Source organism: Microtus pennsylvanicus, chromosome 5, assembly GCF_037038515.1.
Source record: "Microtus pennsylvanicus isolate mMicPen1 chromosome 5, mMicPen1.hap1, whole genome shotgun sequence".
Classification (NCBI taxonomy): domain Eukaryota; kingdom Metazoa; phylum Chordata; class Mammalia; order Rodentia; family Cricetidae; genus Microtus; species Microtus pennsylvanicus.
The window spans coordinates 49,990,579-50,010,066 of record NC_134583.1 but is presented as its reverse complement, the minus strand read 5'-3'; the positions used below and the strand labels follow the sequence as shown (position 1 = coordinate 50,010,066).

The 19,488-nt window shown below is 40.7% G+C and overlaps 1 protein-coding gene across 1 annotated transcript in view; it reads left to right on the top strand.

The window, feature by feature from the left end:
* Positions 1-19,488, top strand: part of Stk33 (serine/threonine kinase 33) — a 168,379-nt gene that overhangs the window by 86,362 nt on the left and 62,529 nt on the right. The window contains exons 2-5 of the mRNA XM_075974823.1: positions 8,694-9,064; positions 9,819-9,929; positions 14,719-14,832; positions 17,114-17,218. Coding sequence (XP_075830938.1) covers positions 8,852-9,064; positions 9,819-9,929; positions 14,719-14,832; positions 17,114-17,218 — 543 coding nt within the window. The 5' untranslated portion in view covers positions 8,694-8,851. The remainder of the gene's footprint in view (positions 1-8,693; positions 9,065-9,818; positions 9,930-14,718; positions 14,833-17,113; positions 17,219-19,488) is intronic.

Below are 19,488 nucleotides of genomic sequence, written 5' to 3'. Positions count from 1 at the left end.
AGTCTTCTACTCTTCCATCATTTCTTCTTTGGCAGGGCTTCCTCTCAGTGCACCCAACCCACATGGCAATCTAAGGCCACTACTGTGTCACAGGCGAATTCAAAGCGGCCGAGGCAAACTCTAGGGTCTGTAGCAGGACAGCAAGATTTCCATTGTAATGCTGAACTCTACAGTTGAGGTGAGCTTCACTGCCATTCTGTCCTTTTACACTGGTTGCTACATCTCAGGTCACCCTTAAAAGTGACTCATTTTCATAGATTTTAGGGACTGAAGGATCCCTAAGATGCCCCAGCTCAATCCCCCTATGGCTTCCCTACCACGTGGCCCTCCTACATCTGCTCTATCAGTTCCATTGACTGTGTTGCCCTCCTTGCGTGGTTGACAACTGTGGATGTTAGGAAGCTCTTGTGTTAAGCTGAAGTCGCTCATATGTTCGCTGTAAGCTGGAGAGGTCCAATCCCTTGTGCCCTGTCGTCAGCTCCACAAGGAAGCCCTTACCCTACACAGCCCTCTCCTTTCCTTGATAGTTTTTTCTGTGTTTTTTAATACAGGTGGTTTGTTATTCTAGCCCTTTCTCACAAAATCCACACTCAAATTTTCATTGAGTGCTGAGTGTGTACAAGGAAGAGCCTCTGTACATATGAAGTTTCCTGATGCTGGTGATATAGGGAGAAAAGACATTGCATTGGTAATGCGAGAGAGAGAGAGAGAGAGAGAGAGAGAGAGAGAGAGAGAGAGAGAGAGAGAGGAGAGAGAGATTGATTTCTGGTTTTATCCTGCTTCTTTAAAGCGAGCTTTCTTTATTTTAATAAAAACGTTAAAATGTATTTATTTTTAATCGTGTCCATGTATGTGATGGCATGCATGAGGGCAGGTGCCCACCGAGTCTAGAAGCAGGTGTCAGCTAGAGTTACAGGGGGTTGTGGATCCTTTGACCTGGATGCTGTAAACCCAACTTGGGTTCTCGTAAAAGCAGTGTGAGTCCTTCAGCACAGCGCTGTCCCTCCAGCCCCACTAAGCTATCCTTCACAACACTTCTGTTCTTACCTTAGCTACCAGTTAGGACCACATTGCAGACCATCCTCATTTTGTAGTGAGGAATGTTAGTGACTCACAGTAGAAAGAAAACAGGATTAGCTAACATCACACATTCAGTTTTGAAGTGACTTGCGTGTGTCCATGTGTGTCTCAGCGCGTGTGTGTGCTCCATATGCATGCAGGTGCTGTAGAGTTCAGAAGAGGGCATCAGATTCCCCCAGACTGGAGCCACAGTCATGTGAGCTGCCGACGTGGCTGCTGGGCACAGGTCCTTTGGAAGAGCAGCAAGTACTGTTACCTGCTGAGCCATCTCTCCAGCCCTATTAACTAGCTTTTTTTAAAAATCTCTGAAATAGTATAAAATTTAAATATACTAAAAATCATTTGATAAGACAATATAATTTCTGTAGCCTGTCCTCAGTGGGATAGTGGATCAGCTGGAGTCTAAAGGGAAGAGTGGCCTGGGAAGCTCATCCGCTTCCTCTCCAGGCTTGTGACCATGCTAGCAGCCGGAGTTAGCCATGAGCGGACAGCCAGTCGGTCGCTCTGCACAAGGTCAGGAAGCCTGGAAGGCTCTTCTTTTGACTTGAATGAAACACATTTTTGACTGCACTGACTGACTGTTTAGGTTTCTTGTAGACACAGCCTTAGCTAAGAAAACTGAAAAATTGCTTTTGGCAAAGAAAATTGCAGCTAGTTATATCTCATAAAGCCATTCTTGTGTTCATTTTCTTGAGGAAATTGCTTGTAAGTATATTTTCTAGGGGCAATATGTAAGAAACCTTTTTATGTTTAAATAAAAACTCAGAGATTTTCAGTAACAAAAATGTCCTATTGACTTGGCTTGGTTCTAAAAAAAAAAGGGAATATCTTTCCCCAAAAGAAAGCCCATATATTAGCTAAATACTGACAGGACTCGAATTTGTTTGCTTTTTAAAAATTCTTGCATATGTCCAGTCTTTGGGGATACACAGAAACATATTAGAAGCATCTTTGGTTTCTAATAAATCTTTTTATATTTATTCCCACTTGAACATAATGTCATGATTCTGTAGAAAAAGATCTATTAATCTTGTTTATATAAAAAAGAGTTCTCAATGCTTAATTTTATGCCTCTAAAATATGAGTAACATTTGATTGCTCAGATTGTAGATTTTCTTGGCTGATAAATCTGTCACATCAATTTACAATTGAGAAAGAAGTGTATGTGATTGAATGTTCTCCTATTTGGGCTCTTATCCAGAAATTCTGCATGTGGCTATTCAGTCTGTTGTTTGAGAATTGCTGTGGCAAGAGGCAGACATTGCTTTGGCAACTGTGTTGGCTGTTAGGATGGAGAGCAGCAATGAAGCTCCTGGGCCATTCAGAAACTCTTGCTTCCCGAATGCAGTCACTGAATCCCTTTAAGCAGGGGCAAATCAGAAAGCTGGAGCAGGAGAGCACTGTGAAGCCCAGGTCAGTGTGGGTGAGGCTGTGATGCTGACTTACGGAGGACTGGGGAGCATGTAAAAGGCATGCGGTCTGGACAAAGCCAGAAGACCTGCTGTCAGACCCTCCACATCCATCCTAAGATGGAAAATTATTCATTTACTTAGCATTTTATGATGTACATTTGAGGTTTAACAGCATAATGATAGGGTGTATGTGTGTATTGTATTTATATTATATATACTTTTCCATATGAGGCAGATTAATATATTTATCATCTTATGTAGTTGTTGGTTTTGTGAAAGAAGCAGCTAAAAGTGACTTAGTGACTTATTTTGGAAGAATTCCCTAATGCAGCACAGTTTTATTACCTTTAGATCCCACTCTGTATTAGATCTCTAGACTTGTTTATTCTGCACGTCTGCTTGATATCCTTTTCTCTCTCCTGACACTGTGTTGATCAACATTTCACCCCATCTCTGTTAGTGATCATTTTGCTTTTCACTCCATATATACGGGGGTCTTTGTGTTTGGCTTATTTTGCCTAGCAAACCGTCTTCTAGCTTCATCCATGTTGTGGCAGATGGTAAGTTTTCCTTCTTAAAAGAGGAATTATATCCTTCTATCACATTCCCCCCTCTTGTCTATCAGCAGGCGTTTAGGTTTGTTCACGTCTTGGCTATTGTGAATGATACTTTAGGTCAGAGTGCAGAGTCAGTAGGATCACTAGGAGCTGGTGATCTCACCCTGCTTGTTTATACCCCAAGGGGACACTGCTGTTGCTGGCTTGGATGACAGTTCTATTTTGAATTTCTTTAGAAACTTCATATTATGCTCCTTGCCATACTACCTGTACCAATCTATATTTCCACCAGTGATGTACTGCAGGTGGAGTTTTCATGTCCTGACAGTGCTATCAAATAATCATTCAGGAACTTAATATTAATTGTAAATGCCCAGTCAATAGCTCAGGCTTGTTATTAGCTTACTCTTACACTTAAATTGACTCATATTTCTTATGTAGGTTCTACCATGTGGTTCATGGCTTGTTACCTCATTTTCTACATGTCCTGTGTCCTCTGTGTTTACTGGAATTTCCCCCTGACTCTGCCTTTCTTCATCTCTACATCCTTAGTTTGATTGTCCTGCCTGTATTTCCTGCCTGGTTACCAACCAGTTAGCATCTTATTAAACCAATTCAAGTGACAAATCTTTACAGTGTACAAAAGGATTATTCCACAGCATTTCCTCTTTTGTCTAATAAAAAAGGTTTTAATTTTAACATAGTAAAACTATATACAACAAACATAGTCATTAAGTAAGAATTACAGTTGCAACATTCAGTTCATTTGTATTTGGCAAATTTAGAGAAAATACTCAATTATCTATCCTATGTTGGTGAGTTTAAAGTTTTATACCTAATATATTTTCTGTCCTAACTAAAGAAAACTTTAACTCCAACTATTTAGTATTTAACTCCAAAAAAGACCCCAGAAGGGTGAAATATTGCCTTATGAAAGGGACATTTGGCAGACTGGACAGTCATCTTAGATTTTTTTCTGCAATGTTGGGCATCTATCTTTGGCCTACAGTATAACTGACAGACTTTTCTGAGATGTAGGGAATTTTGAATAACTTTCCTTCCTTGTCTTGGCAAAGTTTGGCAGTCACTTTCTTTTGTGTCCTGCTGGTCCAGTTTGGACAGCATATTGTCAGCAATTGAAGTATGGGCAGGTTTTTTTGTTCTCAAATGGCTACCTTTTGTCATAATGAAAATGAACTCCCTATGGAATTTCTTCAGTGACCATTATCTTCTCTGATGTAGATTGGTGCTGTCAGGGGCAGATGTATCTCACTGTCATGAAAAACCTCAGGTTATTAAACATGATATTCTGCAGGTCTTTGAAGTGTTTGAAGACCATTTATCTATCTAAATATATGTTTATGATGTTGAAAACATACTTGACATGACTATAGTTTGACTATTATAGATGACTAATAACCTGTATTTCTTAATTATATATTTTTAAAAGAGTTGCATAAACAATTACCCTAAATAACAGTACAAATATACATACAGTATAATAAAATTAACTTTAAATTTGTATCAATATACCAAAATCCATACCACTATAGAATATTTAAGACTAGTAGTTTGTTTTTTTAGTTTAAAAAGTAGATTTAATAATCTACCCTTTTATCCTATCATTTCTATATCCCCTCTTTTATTTTCAGAACAAGATCATTGAATCTAATCTCCTTTGTTTAGTTTTTTTCTCTGACCATTATCAATAACAACTTGTAACCAACCCCCTTAAATGATAATAAACATCCATAATCCACTTTTTTTTTGAAATGTGGGTGCCATTGTCCAGAGTACTTCCTGTTGTTTGTAGGCCCTGTGTTCTTTGGGGAACCTTGATAAAATCAGGATAATGGTTAGGTTTTGGCTGGAATAGTTTGTGAGGCAGAATCTTCTCAGCCAGCAGCCTTGAAACTGTTCTGGATGCTGGATCACTTAGGATATCCATTTTCATTGTTGTCTGGTCCCCGTGTTCTGAAAATACATACATTTTTAAAGGTAATATACATATTTGTATTAGTGTAGTATAGATTGTGCATCATACACAAGTAAGTCAAAGATGAGTTTTTTGCTATGTGTTTGAGCAGGTAAAATATACATCACATGTCCTGTAGTTATTTTAGGTTTATTTTTTTATGTCTGCAGTCAGGATTTCAGGGAGTCTTCCTCAATCAAACCTGATTTTTTTTAACCCAGAATGAATCCAAAGCCTCTCATTTCCTGTGGAAATAAAAGTATAATCTCTCTCTCTCTCTCTCTCTCTCTCTCTCTCTCTCTCTCTCTCTCTTTCAATGCAATACACCTTCTGAATTAAATTTTAAGTTAAGACATTTTCAAAATATATAGGTTGGTTTAATCTAGCAGCCAAGAAATTCAAAGACAGCATAATAAATTACAGGATCCAGACTCTCTGTGTGTTTTTATTTTTATGTGGCTTTTTGTTTTATATTACTTTTCTCCCTCTTTAAGGACTTTACCCTATTATTTCTAAACAATGTTTTTTTCCTTCATTCCAGCATCCTTATTTTGGTTGTACTGCCTATATTTCCTGCCTGGCTACTAGTCAGGCAACATTTTATTAAACCAATTTTAGTGACAAATATTTTACAAAAAGATTATTCTATAGCAGTGTGTTGGGGTTCACTCCTTTGTATATCCTCAGCAAGATTTGTTACCGCATACCTAACAATACATATAGATTTTTGTGTGTTCATCTTTGTATATGTGTGTACACATTCATATGTGTGTGTACATCTTTGTATATGTGTATACACATTCATATGTTGTGTACATCTTTGTATATGTGTGTACACATTCATATGTGTGCGTACATCTTTGTATATGTGTGTACACATTCATATGTGTGCGTACATCTTTGTATATGTGTGTACACATTCATATGTGTGCGTACATCTTTGTATATATGTGTGCACATTCATATGTGTGCGTACATCTTTGTATATGTGTGTACACATTCATATGTGTGTACATCTTTGTATATGTGGGTGCATGTTCATATGTGTAGTTGCATGGGGCAAAGGTCAAGAAGACACTCTCAATTGTCATCCTTAGGAACATCTTACTTTTCTTTTTGGACAGGACCTTTCAGTGTCCTGGAACTCACCAGTTAGTCTAGACTGGCTGGTCAGTGAGCCCCAGGGATCCTCTTGTCTCTGCCTCCCCACACACTATGATTACAATCTGCACCACCATGCCTAGTGTTTTCATTTGGGTTCTGTGGATTTAACTCAGATCTCTAATTCAGGTTTATCAATTGATCCGTTTCCCTAACCAACCTTTTAATGTTCTTTGTTGATTTGTTCTAAGTGCTGGTTATCTTTATGGACTACATTTGTTAGCTTTGTGTTGCTGTGGCCAATATATCTGGCAGGACAACTTGGGGGAAGAAACATTTATTTTAGTTATGGTTTCAGAGAGTTTGGTCCATTATTTCTTGTCTCCATGTGTTTGGGCAAAAGCATTATGTTAAGGAAGACAACAACTATGTACGTCATAGCAGACAGATATCAGAGAATGGGACAGAAAGCAGCCAGGACCCATTCCCTTTGACTCCCTTCTCTCAGTTCCTTCTCATCTGTTTCCTCAACCACCCAAATAGTTTCATTTGGGGACTAGGTATTCAAATGAGGAGCCTGTAGGAGACATTGAATGTTATACTATTCCACTTAACATGGGTGATAAAGCTCACTGTGTTTTTATTTGTTTTCTTCTAATTACTGACGTTGAGTATCTTTTTATATACTTGTTGGCAATTTTGCTTAAAAATATAATAAAAAGTTAAAGTAATCAAAACAGCAGCATACTGGCATAAAAACAGGTAGAACAGTGGAACAGAGTCAATATCCAAGAAATCAACCTGAACAAATACAGTCAAGTAAGTTTTGGCAAGGGCAATATGGGGACATGGATAGTCCCTTCAGTGAATGAAGCTGAGAAAACTGGAGATTCACACGCAAGTGGAACTGGACCCTTACATGATTCATAAGAATCAATTCACAAGGTAAAAATATCTAAATGTAAATAAACGTAAGTCCTAAAGCCGTGATACATGCAGGAGAAAACATAAAGGGAAACTCCTTGGCACTGGCCTCGGCAGTGACTTTTGGAAATAAGACAACAGTAAACTAAAGCTTCTGCAAATGGGCAACAGTCACCACAGTGCCCATAGTGGCAAACCACACACCCTCTGACCTGGTCTTTCACTGAGCCTGAGTGGACTCTTACTCATTGGGCTGGCCTGTCTCCCCCCCCCCCCCAAAGACACCAGGGTTACAGATGTATGCCACTACCCCTGGTTTTGAGTGCTGAGGATCTGAACTCAGGCCCTCATGCCTGCACAACCGTCTGGTTACCCCCGAGCCATCCCCTAACCCTTTATAAACATGCTTTTCCGAGTAGTGTTTGCAGGGAGGAAACTCAACTGCATCTTCAGTAGGCCTTGCATTATGAATACATCTTACAGACTTTTATAAAAAATGTCTGCTTCTCACTGTTAAAGAGAAAAGTACCATAGCGCCTTATTACTAACACTCCATAGAATGATGCCTTATGCATTTGATGTGGACTTTTGTACACCTGCCAAGAAAAAGCACTATTTGCCCTGAGCATAAAGCCTGTTATTTGCAGGTCTATCCCACTGCTCGGAGTCACTGTTGGCTACAGGATTTATACTTAGCCTGCAATGCAGAGCGTTTTCTTCTGGGCCTGAAGTTAAATCATAAAATGTATGCAGGGATATTCCACATTATCTTTGTCTTGATTCATGTGCTTGAAAACAAAGTCAAGCATTTGTAAGATTTCTCTCTCTCTCTCTCTCTCTCTCTCTCTTTCTCAAATTGTCAAAGAACAAATTTAATTAATAAAAATAAGCAACTAATTCTAGGTATCTAAGACTAGAAATACATTTCTTTAGCAAAATAAGAATATTTAATTTCCTATGCTAACAAGTTTATTCCACTTCAAAGGGTAAAAGTAAGTATATTCTATACCTCCAAGCCAGGTTAAGCTATCTATAAACTATGCTTTTGAAGAGTATCTGAAGTTAGATGACATGAAGCCACTGGAATATTCTCCGTGTTGCTTCTGCGGGTTTTCCAAGGCATTCTTCAGTGCGCACCATGGAGGTCATTCTTTCTCCTCTCTTCAGCTCAGATCTTCCCAGCTCAATTCCGTACAACCAGTGAGCCAAGTTTGGTAGAATTCTGTACACACCAATACTAAACTCAAAAAAACCCCTTGTGCCCATTCTCCCCCTCAAAAAGTGAGGCTACTTTTAATATTGCCTTTGAACTTTTACAATTATAGCCTTATACAATCCAGTTATTCCTTCATTTAATGACGTGCATGAGATCTTTGCTGAGGCCGTTAGCTAGTGTGCTACAGCTGTAAGTCACGAAACCACAGCAGTGTGTTTTACACCAGTATGTTTAGATTTTAAAGTCATAGTTCATCTTGAGAAATACTAAGCCAGGCTTATTGTTGCGGTTGTAACCATGCTATGGTCCAATTTTCTTTCAAGTATGAGTTTTCCTGGTGGAGTATTTTGGTTCTAGGTGCTGACTTTCCTGTGCTTGTCAGGAAGGTGGTCAGGTTGGCTAAATGGTGCCTTCTTTTCTTCCCACAGCTCATGCACGAAGCGTAGCGCCTCCTTAGCCCAAGGACCTCGCCTACCGGAAGTTGTCATTTTTACCAGCAATCCATCACGCCCCTTTTAACCTGGTTTTCTTTTGCACAAAGTGGAGACATCTTTTTCACGTTATTTTTTGTTATAAATGTAAGCCAATGGCTGACAATGGCCTGGAGGAAATACCTAAGAAGTGTCCTCACTGCGCATCGTCTCAGGCCGACCTGCTGTGTGTGTGTTCAGCAGTTAACGCTCCCGTTTTGGTGGTGGAAATGTCACAGACATCGAGTATTGGTAGTGCAGACATTTTTGCTTCACAAGAGAGAAGAAAAGAAAAAAGTGCTAGCAGAGAACCTTCCACGAAAGACGTGGTAAATATTGAAGATTCCTCAACACAGACTGACAGCCCTTCGTTCTTCATTCCCTTCCCTCGGGTCCCCCGTCCAATGAGCCCTTGTCAGCTAATCCATTGGCTTCTTAAAGTTCTTAAAGCACTATTTATTTCCCACAGCAGAGATGAGCAAAGTCGGTTAGTTATATATGCTTTATTATACTGCCAGTCACTGTTCAAATTCTTTCTCAGGATCCCAAACAACTAACATTATTATTCCAGCTCTTAAAAACTGTTTTTACAGAGAAAACTTGGTTTTCACATTTCGGACTTTTTGTTCTTTTTCTTCAGCTGATACAGAGAGATTTATGACAGAGGTTAAAGTGTGGCTTCAATATCTATAGTGAAGTTCTAGCCGTCTATCTAGAATATAAAATACGTTTTTAAGGTTGGTTCACATGATTTTCAAATAATGTGGGCTTCCAATCAAACTGACTTGGCTTATCCATCAGTATGAGGAGGCCGTAGTTAGTCTAGCTCCAATTTGGTCCCAGGGAAAGTCAGTCCCTCATTTTTCACCTGAATCTTTTGACAGTTGCACCCTCACCTTAGGGTCTTCCTTAGCCTAATGAGGCAGTGACTTGTACTGTGTTCTGGATTTTAAAAAGACAGTAAACTATTTTGTATACAGTAAATATTATGTCATTCATTAAGGCTTATCATACTTAGAGTTCATCATTAGTAAGAATGTTACATCTTAAGAGTTATTTTTCCTAATTCTCTTTTGGCCCTAGTCCACAAGATTAAATGTGGAGAAAAAGGCTTCTCAGCCCCAGTGGAGTCGGAGCAATGTCACAGAAGGGAAAGTCCCACACATACGAATGGAGAACGGAGCTGATATCGAGGTATGCAGGAAGCCAGCTAAGCTACTGAGAAGAAGAGACTTTCTTTTTTTTAAAATTCTGTTTTTAATCTTTCATCTTTTTAACAAAATTTATCTTAATTAAAAAGTTTTCACAATATATTTTGATCATGTTTTCCTCTCCTCCAACTCTTATCCACCGAACCTGATCTTCTTTTTCTCTCTTTCAAAATAAAACAAATAAGACCCCCCAAAACACAAAACAAAAAATAAACAAGTAGAAGACCAAGAAGACAAAAATGCCAAATATGAAAACACACACACACACACACAAACCAAACAAATAAAAAACGTGGAGTTCGTTTTGTGTTGGCCAAGTAGTCCCGGTTACGGGGCCTGTCCTGGAATATGGTTAGTATAGTCAGTAACACTCAATTGGAGAAATTGATTTTCCCTTTGCCAGCAGGTATCAATTGCAAATACCTTCTTGGTTAGGAGTGAACTCCACGCCCACTTCTCCCACTCAGTGCTGGGACTTCCCTGACTTGAACCTGTGCAGGTCTTATGAGTGCTGCTATAGTTTCTGTGAGTTCACATGTGAACCTAAGATAGGCCACAGCCCTGTGGGAAAACCTAACACCGCTATTCTACTAAAGGAACATAGCAATAAAATAACTTCAAATAATGCTGTACCCATTGACCACTGTCTTGCGCAGCAGATGGGAATTAATACAGAGACCCATGACTGGACATTGTGCTGAGATACTTTGGAGCCCTTGGTTCTAAATGTGATGTCTTCGTTAAACCCCTGCCTTTATGGCTCAGGGATCTGTGTGGAAGAGGAAGCAGAGGGTGGCAAGATCCAGAGGTGATGGATGGCTCCAAGGATAGAGACAGCAGACCTGAACTTTCAGCTTTCCTGAGTCAGTAGTTTGTGACAGAGCAGACAATTGAAACAGCCTCTGAGGAAGGAAGTAAAGACCACAGGAAAAAAATTTAAGCATATTGATGTTTTTCTAAAGGAAATGCAAGGCAAGCACAAAGAACAGAATTTGGATCCCTGGCATCTGTGTAGAAACTGAGGTACAGTGGCCCTGTGTAGAAAGTGGGGTACAGTGGCCCTGTGTAGAAAGTGGGGTACAGTGGCCCTGTGTAGAAAGTGGGGTATAGTGGCCATGTGTACAAAGTGGGGTACAGTGGCCCTGTAGAAAGTGGGGTACAGTGGCCCTGTGTAGAAAGTGGGGTACAGTGGCACTGTAGAAAGTGGGGTACAGTGGTACTGTGTAGAAAGTCGGGTACAGTGGCACTCGTAGAAACTGGGGTATAGTGGCCCTGTCTAGAAACTGGGGCACAGTGGTCCTTTCTAGAAAGTGGGTAGAATGCCATGTGTAGAAAGTGGGGTGCAGTGGCCCTGTCTAGAAAGTGGGGTACAGTGCCCTGTCTAGAAAGTGGAGTACACTGGTAGCTGTAGTCCCAGTGCTAGGGAAGAGGAGGCAAGAAGATCCTCAGTGCTAACTGGCTGCAGGTTAAGGAGAGAGAGCCTCATTGAAATAGGTGAAGGACTGAAGAGGATGCCTGGTGTTGGCCTCTAGCCTCCATCCATTCTTGAGCACACACACATGCACACCCACACACACGCACACCCACACACATGCACACCCACACACATGCACACCCACACACACACGCACACCCACACACACGCACACCCACACACACGCACACCCACACACACGCACACACACGCACACCCGCACACACGCGCACCCTCGCACACGCGCACCCGCGCACACGCGCACCCGCGCACCCGCGCACATGCGCACCCGCGCACACCCGCACCCGCGCACACCCACGCACACGCACACACCCGCACACACGCACACCCGCACACACGCGCACACACGCACACCCGCACACCCGTGCACCCGCACACACGCGCACCCGCACACACGCGCACCCACACACATGCACATGTTACACACATGCACACCCGCACACACGCACACCCGCACACACACACCCGCACACCCGCACACACGCACACCCGCACACATGCACACCCGCACACACGCACACCCGCACACACGCACACCCGCACACACGCACATCCGCACACACGCACACCCGCACACATGCACACCTACACACATGCACACCCACACACATGCACACCCACACACATGCACATGTTACACACAAGAGAGAAAGCGAAAAGGAGAAAGAAAGGTTGAAAATTCAGACATGTCACTTTAAAATATGACTAAAGGAACTATGGAAAGAGTAATTACAAGAAAAATTACATTAATATTATGTAACTTTAAAAGTTGTTTTGTTAATTTATTTGAAGTTATTAGGAAAACCTGAAACGCTTTCAGTTGAAAAGTGTAAGATTTTTCTGAAATAAAGTCCTATACTTAAAGCAATATATAAATTTACCAGGTCTTAAATTTAGCCATAAAAACCTTTCTAAAAGCAAAATGTATTCATTGTGAAAATGTAAATGTGTTAGAGATGACCAATTTACTATTCACCTTTACTTCATTTATCCTATTTTCTTTATGAAATTATACAATATCTAAATTTATGTACACGCTAGATAAATATTCTTCAGGAGGATAGTTGAAGTGAAAGCTTCCTTCCCAACTAACAGGCCCAGGCTCACTGTAAATACTTTGGCCATTGGGAGAGAATAATGAACAAAGTTACAGTTCTTCACAATTTTGCCTATAGCTATTTTTCATATTTTGATGAGCATCTTTCTAGACATCAACATCAGTACCTCCACATAGACCCATGTTTACCAAAGGATCATGTTACATGTGTTTATTATGTTCTATACTACTATGATTTCCTGTATCAATAAAAACCAATAAAAATCAATAAAATATCATTTTTATCCCATCCCTTTAAAATTAGTAGAGACAATAAGTCATTTCCTTTTTTTCATCACTTTGGGATGATGTATCAAGCAGTTAGTTGAAGAAAATATTAAATTATAAAATATAATTGGATATTTTTTACCTTATACAATCTCCTTAGCCCAGTGTTATAATACTCTATCCAAATTATGGTTCTATATGTTTAGAGAGAGATAGATGTTTAGGTTTTTAGGGGGGAATTTGGAAAGAAGCAGTAGAGATTTTGTTCTGAGGGGAAAAATCCAGGTAAATGATCATCTTACTGAAGATATAATAAATAAAAAACAGGCAAAAGCTTTTATCAATGTAACAAATTCAAATGTCTTTGTAATGAGTTACCTAAGTTTTCTGACTTTCATTCTCAATACTAGGCTATTACATAGTATTGGGGAAGAAGGGATGAGGTTTTTAATCGACAGGAAAGAAATAGTCCTAGAGTGGCAGTGGTGGCGCACACCTTTAATCCCAGCATCCCCGGAGGCAGAGGCAGGCGGATCTCTGTGAGTTCGAGGCCAGCCTGGCTACAGAGTGAGTTTCAGAACAGGCCCCAAAGCTACAGAGAAACCTTGTCTTGAGAATAGGTAAGAAAATGGCGGTAGTGTTTGAGGATCAGTCATGTGCTGAGAGTGTAGAAATAAAGGGACAGTCACCGTGGTGCAGCTCAGCAGGGACGTCCTTCACGGGGCATTCAGTCTTCAGGAAAAGCAAGGCAGAAGGGAAAGCAGAAGGAGGTGTTAGCCTGTTCCGTGGTGCCGGTGCAGGTGGCCACAGAGTTAGAGTGAAATCTCTAGGGGAGGCCGTGGAGCTGACCCCACAGAGGCTGCACCTGGTGGAGCTGACTCGGCTATTGTCCCATGTACTAGTCCCTGTGTGCAATGGGGACTCTGCTGCTCGTCTGTGTCACAGAATCTGACTCCTGCCAACCCCCAGAAAATGAAATGTAGCGAGTTGTGTGGCTTTTCTTTGCACTGTGAACCAGAACACTGCTGTTGGCTAAGCCAGGTCATCCTCTCTTTGTAAGGAAGTTAAATGGTAAGTCAGAGGCTTGGTTTAGTTCAGTAGTGCTTAGCCTGTGGGTCACAACTCATTTAGGCCTTACATATTAGATATTTACATTGAAATTCATAACAGTAGCAAAATTAGCCATGAAGTGGCAACAAAATAGTCTTTTGGTTGGGGTCACCACAATGCGAGGAACTGCCGGTTCGGATAGTGGTATCATGGGTAGTATATTTTCTTCTTGCTTCCGATTTTTATTAAAATTTCTATTATATTTTCTTTTCTAAAATAAAATAAATAAGGCGAAAACACTAACACATAAATAAGAAGATAAAAAGTTAAAGTTAAAGAAGGAGGCACTTGTTCATTGTTTCAGGATCAAACTCAGGGCCCTGAGCGTGACAGATAAACGCTAAACCATTGAGCTACATCCCAGCCTGGCTGGTGGTTATTAGTATTGATTTCAAAGTGTGACTCTTCGAGTTTTGGGGTGAACTTTTGCTGAATGTATTATTTATGCATATGTATGTATGTATCAAGTACATATGTATATTAATATTTCACTTCTTTTCCTTATGAAAATGTTTCATTTTATTATAAAATTTTATATTAGTATTACTTTATAATGTGTAGATTGAAAGAAATCAATTTCTACATTTTTGAACTTTTCCACATTCACTTTTAGAACCTTTGTGGTTTTCTTGCAAAAAGTAAACAATTATTGAAAGTCTTTGAAACTTGGCTGAGGCTAATTAAGATGTGTTTGTTACTACTGAAGCAAATACATACTATCACTATTTGATCATACTCTAGAACAGAATTCCTCCTCCCTTGGTGGAGATTTTTCAGTATTATATACTCATTCTTAATGCCTGATGACCACCACAGAGACAGGAACTCTTGTTTTGTCTCCAGGAATTCTATACCTTTGGAAGAATATTGGGACAGGGGAGCTTTGGAATGGTCAGTGAAGCTACAGACAAGGAAACAGGAGCTAAGTGGGCAATTAAAAAAGTGAATAAAGAAAAGGTAAGGCTCTCCGTGCGATCCCTAGGTACAGCACCCAAGTGGGGTAGGGGTGGGCAGTACAGCTTTCCTCTCTAACCCAAGTTGTGTCTTCCCTTGGGGACCAGGGGTGGGCTAACTGCTGGAGGAACATGGGGACTGCTCTAGTCTCTTGTGAAGGATAGTTCCTGACTCAGTAGACATGTGCTGTCTGCAAAATGCAAAAGCACCAGCATAACCAGTATAACCAGATACATAAACTTCGCGAGTGAACTTGAAGTCAGCAGTGGTGCTCAGTCTGTGCAGGTGAAGGGCTGGAAGTATGGGTGTCTCCGCTGGAAGTAAATCCTGTTACCCCTCCTGAGCTATTGGATATACTTTTCTTCTATTGTTTTTTTAATTCTCTTACTTTACTATTGGCCAATTCCCCTCCCATCTAGTCTACCGTCCCTGTGTATCTGCCATACCCCCTCTGTGTTAGTTGTTGGCAGGGGACGGGGCTTCTCCTTAAGATCCCAAACTTCACATCAGGTCATCATCAACATTTGAAAAATTCTGTCTGGATAAAGAAGCAAAATGACACCATTATGGTCTTTTCTTCTTGGATTTGTGGTAACAAGTATTGGATCTATAAAATTAAACAGTAACCTGCCGGGCTGTGGTGGCAGACACCTTTAATCCCAGCACTCAGGAGGCCGAGGCAGGTGGATCTCTGAGTTCTAGGTCAGTCTGGTCTACAAGAGCTAGTTTCAGGACATGCTTCAAAGATACAGAGAAACCCTGTCACACACACACACACTCACACACACACACACACACACACACACACACACACACACACACACACACACAAAAGAAAGACATTAACTAGTAACCTCTATGTATTTTTTGTGATTAAAGCAAATTTCCAGGTTTAATGAGGTGACATACCAACTTTAGTAAAGCAGTTCAGAACCTTTCTAGGAGCTCTTGCAGTTCTTTGGGACTCTAGGGATCATCCACCGGGTTGCCTGGCATGCTGTTTCTTTGCTTCTATTGTTGTCAGGGCTATAGGTTCAGTATGGGGATTATATTTGCAACTTTAGGGATTACTCTCTCACTCACATACTGGTACTGGAAGTACAGTATCCTAAAGTAGCAAAATAAACTGATCTGTCAATACAGGAACTGGAGAGCATATGATTACAGCACATGCCGGTCAAGCCATTTGGGGAAAGAGGCGGGAACAGAATTGAGATGAGTAGCAGGAGAAATTGTGCTAACTTCACGGGAATTCACTCCTCATGGTCACTGTTTCTCTGAGCTCTTGGCTAAGCTTGAAATGTGCCTTCATCCTACTTGGGTGGGGTGCAGCAGAGGGATCAGTATCCTCCCTACTCAAAGACGGTGAAGGTTGAACGAGAAATGGAATTGGAAGAAGGAATGGTCCTAAGTAAAATTTGGACTAGAAAATGTTTGCCGTATGATCAGTTTGTTTCCCTAAGAGCCATTATGTACTTCCCAGATTGGCTCTAAGTGTGTGCAGAAATAAGTCCTTTGTCACCTCTCTCAAGAATATTTTGTGTTGAAGAAAGACAAAAAAAAAAAGAGGAGAATATTTATTGTAAGATAATGGCAATTTCAGCCTTAGGGGAGCACCCTAGAATTTTCCAGATGATTAGACAATCTTACCTACTTCTGAAGGACAGCCCCGTGGTCCCTTCATTTACCATTGGCCCAGGCATGGGAAGGATTGGATGTTAGGAGACACTGTTGAATTAGTCTAAGGCAAGGTCTCTGTCTCTCTGTCTCCTCAGTTAACCAGGAAGACCAGAAATTAGCACATACAAGGTTAAATACAAGATCCCATTGCCTATATATATGAAAATATAATATATTATATAATAGATTATTTATCTCTTATATTATACATATAAATGAAAACAAGACAACAAAAGACAAGTTTTGAGTTATTAAGTCATCTCTGATTGGAAGATTTTGTTTTTGTTATGCTGATGCAAAAGGATCACTTCAATTGAAGGGAATATCAAAAAGAAATGCTAAAATTTGTGAGGGGTCAGAGGCCATGTTGTAGCTAATTTATGGAAACAGTTCAAGAGATTGATTGAGGCCAAATGAAATACAGCTTTAAATTGGACAAGGGAAAGAAGGGGCATAATTTGATCTGATTATGGGATAAATTGCATGATATCATTTAAGAAAGACACTATTGAAAAGCGCAGGAAAAGGTGTAACATAGCTAACTTCCGCACTGAGGAAACTGGAGTGGCGTTCCCATCTGCAATCTGTCTCTTTCTTGGTTAAGGCTGGAAGCTCTGCGGTGAAGCTACTGGAGCGGGAGGTGAACATCCTAAAGAGCGTCAAACACAAACACATCATCCATCTGGAGCAGGTGTTTGAGACGCCCAAGGTAAAGGTCCAGCAGGTTCTACGGTTTGAGGGTTGTTATTACAAAACGAATATTGTTCCCTTCTGAAGTAGCCCTCTGGGGCGTAGTTGCTCATGTCCTTGGCAAAAGTCTGTCACCAGAGATTGATGAGAACATTCTCGAGGACTTTTATTATTGATTGTATAATTAGGTGTGCAATGATTAGATTGATGTTTTTAGTTACATGTTCTGGGTGGCGCACTAGAAACTGTTTAAGATTAGAATAGCTTCATGCCATCGAGATGGCATCCTTTTCTCTTGCTCTTGGTCTCTCTGCTAGAGACCATTTGATTGTGAAGGTTTCTCAAGGTTAGGTTCATGATCCAATGAAGAGGCTTACTTGGCACAGTGTAGAAAATGCTTTAAAAAAATTCTTCTCTCCTACATTGCACCCAGTTGCAGTTTCCCCCTCCCCCACTCCTCTCAGCTGCCCCGCCCCTCTCTTCCAGATCTCCTCCTTTTCTCTTCAGAAAAGAGCAGGCCTCCCAGGAATACCAACTGAACAGGGCATAACACATTTTTGTCTATGTCTTTCCAGTGTTTTTCGTCTCCTTTCTTTCCTGGATATTATCCTTCTCTAGTCTTAACTGTAGTTTTTTCCCTCGTGAGCTTGGGCATTACTTGCACTTGAAGCAATACACTATGTGGCTATGCATGCGGACAGACAGTCTGTTTCTTATGTCCTGATTCCACCACTTTGTAGCCGTGAGAATAAGGCCAAGTTACTCAACTGTTCTCTGTGCAGGCGTCTCACCTGTGAAGTGCTGACTCCTCTGGTTGTTGAGGGATTAAAGACGACTAATGGGCCTGTGGGTACAATGCATCCCTCTCATCCAGGGTTGGCTATTGTTCTTTGTTCTCTCTGCCAGACTCGCAAGTAGCTACGAACAGTCAGTTTGGGTTATGCACCGCACTTATCAACTGAAAGTGCTTGGCAACAGGACTGCAGCTGTCCTTTGTCTTTTTGGTGACCCTGAAGGTCAGACCCTGGCCTTGTACATGTTAAGTGATGCCCTGCTTCCTGTCCCCGAAGTGTGATGTCTTTTATCCCCCAATATTTTTTTAATAGCTTTGTTCTTTGTTTTTAGAAGTTTCTGTATGTGTGTGAATGTTTTGTATGTGTGTGTGTCTCTTTCGTTTCGCACGCCTGGTCCTTAAGGAGGTCAGAAGAGGGCCACAGATTGTCTGGGTCTGGAGACACAGCTGTGAGCCATCACATGGATGCTGGGAATGGAAGCCGGGCTTCTGCCCAGTAACCAGTGCTCTTCCTGTCTTTTCCGTCTTCCCAGCCTCTTTATCATCAGTTTTAGGCAGTTTGATTTCAATGGTTCTTGATAAAGTTTGCTTCATATTTCTTGTGCTTGCGATTCATAGAGCTTCTTGGGTCTGTGAGTTTGATTTTCATCTGATTTAGGAAAATTTTAGTAATTATTTCCCCAAGTATTTTTTTTTTTTTTGTTTCCTTGCCCTACTCTGGAGGGCTTGGTACATATGCCAGATCACTTGGTACCTCTCACGCACACTGCTGCTCTGCTCATTCCCAGCGTTTTTCTCTGTTCAACCTGTATAGTTTGATTCTTACTGTGACTTCAGCTTCACTATGTTTTTACATCTAATTTATCATCTCATCCAGTAGAAATTTGATTTCCTTCATGTATATATTCAACATATGATCTCAACATACTCCGTGTCTCCACACTTCACAAATACAGTGATGGGAACTGCAGACCTTTTCCTACTGATTGTGTGGTGTATGTTATTGTTAGCTCAGTTTTGATGGGCCTTTCCTCCTTCATTCTGTGTTATATTTTCTTACTATTTATACTCTTACTTATATATTTATTTACCTATCTTTGTCTTTTAATACAAGGTCTTTCTATGTAGGTAGGATGGTCTGGAAATTGCTACATAGCCAAGGCTGGCCTGGAACTCGTGAACCTCTCACCTCAGCGCGTGAGTGCTACAATTTCGGGCGTGCACTACAAAGCCTGGTTGCCAGTTAATTTTAATTGGCTTCCAGATATTGTAAAAATTACCATTTGGGGTACTAGATTTTTAGATTTTAATGTCTATTTTGAGAAGAGACAATATGGTCTCACTAGATAACCCTGAAATTAGTGAGCCTTCTGCTTCCGATGGCTGGGATTATATGCATGCGCTACCACATCTGGCTCTATTAATGATTCTGGAATTGTATTTTATGACATAGTAAGTAATCTGGAGACAGCTCAATGTCTTTGGTGCTTGATTTA